At 56.1% G+C, this 6335-nt stretch overlaps 1 protein-coding gene across 1 annotated transcript; it reads right to left on the bottom strand.

Annotated features, from left to right (window-relative positions):
- Positions 1 to 220: 220 nt before the first annotated feature.
- LOC134504395 (UAP56-interacting factor-like) lies at positions 221 to 5905 on the bottom strand. Its single transcript, XM_063313584.1, has 9 exons — positions 5605 to 5905; positions 4541 to 4681; positions 3892 to 4034; positions 3660 to 3781; positions 3219 to 3285; positions 2518 to 2561; positions 2357 to 2431; positions 1521 to 1632; positions 221 to 1087 (listed from the first exon to the last, which is right to left on the bottom strand). Exons 1-9 carry the CDS (start codon positions 5675 to 5677, stop codon positions 992 to 994), a joined length of 873 nt encoding a protein of 290 aa, XP_063169654.1. The 5' UTR covers positions 5678 to 5905; the 3' UTR covers positions 221 to 991.
- Positions 5906 to 6335: the final 430 nt, after the last annotated feature.

Genomic DNA, 6335 nt, shown 5'->3' with positions numbered 1-6335 from the left:
AGGGGCTCTGAAGCTTGAACTGTTACTACACTATATTGTTAATATTATTATTTTTCACAAACCACTTCTCATACAGTAGACCCAATTTTTTTAAGCAATGTGGACTCAAGTCGCTTCTGGGGCCCCTCCAGGATTAGCAAGCTGGCTAAGGGTGCAGTACAAGGCAAGCCAGCTTTATGAGGGTGCCCCTCAATTATGTTGCAAAGAATTATCCCACTCGTTCAGGTTCTAAAGTAGCTTTATTCCATTTGCTAGAGCTTGACACAATCCTCCAAATAAATTATGCATCCAGTAGACACAGTGATGATGTCAGACATCATGACTTCATCACCCCAAGGATGTGAATTACATAAATTGCACAATTTACATCATGCCGGGAAAGTAACCTTGAGCGCAGTAGATAATACAAATACATTCCAAAGCAAAGCCAAAAGATAACCGTTCCCATCCTCCCGAGAAAGATGAAACACGCATCCAATTAATGACATGCGAAACGTTACGATGCATCAAAGACATTGAAACGGCGAACATGACACACAATGATTGCATGACAGAGGTGATGTCACTGCCCCACCCCAGGTCTGTAAAAGTGCTTTTCAGGCCAAAGAAATAAACAAAGAGAAGTATTAATTCCAGGTTCAGTTGACTCACAACGGTGGCCCTGGCTGGTAACAATGGACTTGCTCTTTCCTTCCCAGCCACATGAGGCAGTGAAGAGGCAGAGATGTAGATACCAAATGCTGAGGACAAAGCCTTCTCCCAGGGAAGACCAAGAGCTGCAGATCTTTCTCGGCAGGTGCCTCCTGAGAATGGCTTAGTCAGTCTAAAACTCAGACACTGCTCAGGTGAAAGCAAGACCTCTGGAGGTCACAATCTCCACTGAGAAAACTCCTCCCAAGCTGCAGTTGGTGAAAGGCAGGCTCAGACAATTGGTGGCCTTTGAGGGCTGACCCCTTTCCTGCTTTGGCCTGATTCCACCCAAGGGAGAGGGTTACGGCAGAGTGACCATCCGGCTTGTGACGTGTCCTGCCACGAAATGGCATTTGTGCCTCAGCCCAGAGAATCGCTCGTTCAGGGTCACGCTGGTCTAAAGAAGAAAGACACAATGGGCACCAAGTTGCATGTCTAGGAAGAAGCTAACAGGAAACTCTCCTGGACATGAGCCAGATGTCCTGGGGGAGCCCACGTAGGGTCCCTCCCTGAATGGGAATGAGCATCATCCAACCATCCCCATCCTGAAGTCCTTCCTCTGGGACTTCAACTCCCAGAATCCTTAGCAAGCATAGCCATGCTGGGGAGGCCCCAGGTGGAGAACCCTGGTTTGAATTCTCAGGACCATCTGTCATACCCAGTCCCTTCTTCACAAAGCTGCCTGGTCTGGGCTTGTAGATTTGGATTTTAACCTCAGCTGGAAAAACATCTAGGGGCAACTCATTCTCTCCTTTCATTCCAGGGCCCAGCTCCATAGATGTCTTGAGGGGTCACCAGGGGATCATCCCTGGCCTGGGAGAGTTCTCTACCTGGTTAGCCATAGCACGGAAGTTGAATCTTAGAGGCACTCCTCTTGGCTGGCGGTGGGGCTGTGGGGTCTGGCTGTTTCTCCTTCTCGGGAAGGGGCGCCTGGGTCCCGGCCTGTGAAACACCCACAAAATGGAAAAGCTCCAGAAGGGAAGGAAAGTGGGTGTAGCCCACTTCCCCCGCTGCTCCAATCTGCCAAGAGGTCACCTGAATCTTTCTTGTAGGTCTGACGCAGGATTCCCCTTTCCCAGCTACCACATGCTCAAAAGGCATTTCTCCTACCATTTTTTTTTAAATGCACATCTGGAAACCTCACAAAAGAGGCGAGGGCATTTGCTTCCATGAGAGGGGCTGAGACCTTGAAGTCCTACCTGTCAAACACAGCCACTGGAAAAGAGGGAGATTTATCCCACCTTCTGGCCATGTCAAGTTGTTAACAGGCTACAGCAAGGTTTCTCAACCTTGGCAACTTGAAGACATGTGGACTTCAACACGTCTTCAAGTTGCCAAGGTTGAGAAATGCTGGGCTACAGGTATGTGAAAGAGCAGGCCGGCCCATCTGCTGATTATTCTGGCCTTTCAAAAGCCAAACCAAGCCATCCTTTTGGCTCTTTTTCCACCTGCTGACACACCGAGGGGTTGCCCGGTGGGGTCAAAGCAAATGAGTATTTTCAAAAGTCCAAAATCCTGGTCTGCATGTGTCGCAGAACACCTTTGGTGAGACTGTTGCTTCTGCATGAAAATTCCCTCCTGCGGATCAAAGAGCTCACAGTCCGGTACCCAGAAATTCAGGTGCCCAAGGAGGAGACGGAGGCTGTCGGGAAGCCAGACCGCTTACCCCTTGGAGTGCCTGGCCTGGGGGTTAGACACAGAGACGGTCAGGACGGCCCCAGAACTGGGCTGCGATTGCCACCTGCCAGAACAGCAAAGCCAGTCACTTTTCAGTTAAGACAGTCTCTCGTCTTTCCTGAAGAAAAAGGTGTCTTCTTTGCTATTTACCTTCTCATCCTCAAAAGTTTCCCCTCCATTTTGGACTTGATTTGCTGTTGGAGGAACAGGAATGACAAGCGTAAAAGCGAAAGCAAAATGCTTAGAGGAGGGGATGGTTGGCTACCAACAAGGAGGCTAAAGCAGGAAGCTTCCTTGGCACCGGAGGGGGTAATGTTTTCCAGAACCACCAGCTTCTATTACTTAAAACAAATCAGACAAATGTATTGAGGAATGGGCCCTCCATGTTCAGTCTACCGTGAGGCAGCAATGATTGAAGACGAAGAGCAGGCAATTGCCCCGTCAGGCCATACGGATCAGCATTTCTAAAACAACATTAAGCAAATAGAATTTTGACCTCATCCACAACTGTCTGTGTGTCTCCAGCAGAGGAGAAAAAAATTATTCAGCAGGTAACCCCAGGCAGACTGCTCTGCCTCAACAACTCTTCTTTAAAATGGGTAGATAACGAAGATCAGCTTTTCAGGATTATTGCAAGGAGTGGAGGACAAGGAAGCATGCGGATGGAAAAATACTAAATGTGGTTAATTGTACGCTGTTTCACTAACTGCTGTATGGATTTTTAGACTGACTGAAACCAGAGAGAGAGGCCATAAATTCTTCTTTATCTGGTGAATCTGCCACCCTTAGTAGAAAAGGAGGCAAAGGTGGTGGGGGCGTGGGGGGGGCAGGGGGGGGGAGAGAAAACTGACCCGTTTGTTGAAGCTGAACCTGGACTGGCTGTGGAGGAAAGCCGGTCTTCGGTTTAATTGGAAGGGCCTGTTGTGGGCAGGAAAAAAAGGGCCTCCAATTAATAAATTTATTAATAAATTAATAAATGCAGCCATAGGTGCTGTTCCCAAGTCTGTAATCCAGTGTTTCTCAACCTTGGCCACTTTCAGATGGGTGGACTTCAACTTCCAGAACTCCCCAGCTGGCCAAGGTTGAGAAACACTCTGTAATCTGAAGTGAGGCGTGTACAAAGTTGCAGAATGTTCCCAAGATTTGGAGGCACGCTGACACGCTCCTTCGGCCTCCCACCGTGGCCTCAAATTCACCCTCTCCCCACCCCCTCGCCCGGACACCGAAGCCTCGTTGGGAAACCAACTGGAAGCTCAGACATGACCAGGCGCCCCGCGTTTAAACCAACCAACCTCCGAAATGGCAGAGGCGGCCCTGCAGCTTTGAAGGCTTCAGCTCTTGCCGGCGCTTCTGGCGGGGGACCAGCGGGGGCTGCATCGCAGTTCCTGCCCGGGGCAGCTTTCCCCGCCTCATCCTGGAAAGCAGGCACAGCAGCTCACCACCTTCCCTGCTCTGGTCTCGGCAGGGCTGGGTTTCAACAACCCACAGCCCCTTGGAGGCGGGGAAGGGGTGCCCTGCTCCTACCTGCTGGGCAAAGGCTGCCCGGTTGAGGGGGCTCCTGCCCTGCATCTGCCCAGCTGCTCTGGGCCCTGGGCCACTCGTCCCACTCCAGAAAGGCTTCTGGGTCCATTGTGGCTTCCTAAATCCTCTGGGAAATCTACTAGATCCTAAATAAATGCCATCTTTTGATTGAGGGTCCTGGGGTAGAATACAAATTCTCTGCCACCCACCCCTAGTTGTATTAATCCACAGCGTTTGGCCCCTGATCCTGTCGTCCCCACCCTTTGGCAGAAATTGCTGGAGGCCCCGAGACTTTGTCCTCTTTTTAATACAACAAAGGGCTTCCATCTGCAGGCCAGTTTTTCAAATGAGATGGTTTTCCCCAGTCTGAGGCCTTCCAAGGGCGTTCATACATGCAAAGCCACCCGGAGCTTCGCTGAATCCAGTCCCAAGGGGAGCCCCCAGACCAAGACTGGGTACAATGGCCCACTCCTGGTGCTGCTCCCCAGTCCCCACTCTGCTCCAGAAGGGGATGTCCATCGCCAGCAATTCGGGACTGATACGCCACCTCCTTCGGCCCTTCCCCAGGAGGGCACCAGATTGGGGAGGCCTCTCTCCAAAGAGCAGCGGCACAGGCACCCGGCGCTCTCCCTCGCCAGTCCCCTCCGCCCACCTGGCAGGGCTGGCGGGACCCAGCTTGGGAATCGGGGCCTCCTGTTGCCCGGGGCAGGGCTCCTGTTCTTCAGTGGCTGCCTCCACCGGTTCCTGTTCTTCAGCTGCTTCTGCCCCTTCTGGTTACGCTTGATGATGTCATCTGAAGAGGGCACAGAGACACCACATTCTCCAGGGCACGTGCAAGGCAGCTCAACAACAACAACAACTAGGCAAATGCAGGTTCCAAGGGGTCACTTACTGCACCCCTGCCTCAAAAACAAAAATCCTCACGTTTCAGTGGACAGGACGCTTACCAGAAGCAGGAGCCAAGACCAGGGGCATCGCGCCCCAAGTATTTCAAGCGGTTGTGCGAAGGGAGGGCGGACCCGGCGCGATTCCTTGCCCCATCGAACTAGGAGCGGCAGGGAGCGCTAACCCTCCCCAGGCGACGCTCCTGGAACGAGATGGACGCGCTTCGCCACCGCCCTGTTTTCCCACCCCCAGACCAGCTCCGGCAGTCGCCGGGCCGCCGGGGGGGGAGGGGGCGTATTTCCAGCCGGCTGACTTCACGGAGGGCGCGGGCGTGCCCGGCGGATCCCGTGCCAGGGAAATGCCTGGCCGCGCGGCTCATCCCGCTCCGCAGAGGCGCTGGCAGGGCGCCGGCTCTATTTCTGGCCGTTGGAGCTTGGAAGCGCGAGCGGGAGGGGGGAGGGGGGAGACCGCAGCGCGGGACAGGCCTGCGGGTGGGGGGCGGTCTAGAAGAAGGGGCAGAAAAGTGAAGGGGGAGACCAACCGCTGACGGGGTCGAAGTGTCTGTTTTCGGGGGATGGGTGGCTTCGGCCGGAGTGAACAGCGTGGGAAGGGAAAGGGCCGCTCTGGGGTTCCGGAGCACCGCGAAAACAACTTTCCTTGACCCCCCCACCCCCCTGCACCATGCTGCCTCCCACAGGGCGGCTGAAGGGCAGTCGAAAGGTGTCTCAGCTGCGGCTGCCCCCCCTCCTTATCCGGTCCCCCAGCGAGAAGGCAGTCGGCGCCCCCCGAAACGCAGCCCCCGACCCTCCCCCCGGGGGCGGAAGTCCTCACCCAGGGACAGATCGATGTTCTCGCGGGGGGCGCCGGCGCCCGGCTCCTGCTCCCCGGCGCTTGGCACATCCATGGCTCTGGGGACGGACGCGGAAGGAGGGCAGGCCCGGACAGCCGTCGGGTATCCCAGCCCCGCCCCGCCCCGCCCCCGGGGGTCGCCAGCAGCCGGGCGGGCGCAGCGCGGCCCGGAGCCTCCTGGTCCCGGGCCGGAGAGCGCACAGCCGAGCCAAGCAACCGCGGACGGAGGGGTCCCTCCCCGGCCTCCCCTCCGAAGCCGCTCGAGGGAAGCGAACGCCTCTTCTCCCCCTTTCATTAATTTCCCCTTCTCGGAGGAGTCCAGCCCCGAGAACAGCGGGCCAAGGTGCGCCCCGCTCTGGGCGAAGCCCGGGGCCCCCTTCGACTCCCGGGTGTTGCTACCGAGGGTCCCCAGGGCTCCCTGCCGCCCTCCTGAGGAGCAGAGCCCAGGACGCCCGCGAAGTTCAGGAACGAACCCACCGGCAGCTCGCGGGGGGCGCGGGGACCCAGCCGCTCGGCTCGTCCGCCGCAGGCAGGCAGGCGCCGCGGCTCGCGGAACTGGGGCCCCCGGGTTAGAGAAGCAGCAGCAGCAGCCCCGCTCCCCTCCCCGAAAGGGGCAACTCCGGCAGGGCGGGCCTGGCCGGTGGCCCCACATGTCCTTCGCTTGGAAGAAAGCACCGCCCGCAGAGAAAGAAACGGCCGCCGCCTTTATTACT

Source organism: Candoia aspera, chromosome 12, assembly GCF_035149785.1.
Source record: "Candoia aspera isolate rCanAsp1 chromosome 12, rCanAsp1.hap2, whole genome shotgun sequence".
Classification (NCBI taxonomy): domain Eukaryota; kingdom Metazoa; phylum Chordata; class Lepidosauria; order Squamata; family Boidae; genus Candoia; species Candoia aspera.
Note: the sequence above shows the minus strand (reverse complement) of the source record. Positions and strands in the feature narration are given on the sequence as shown.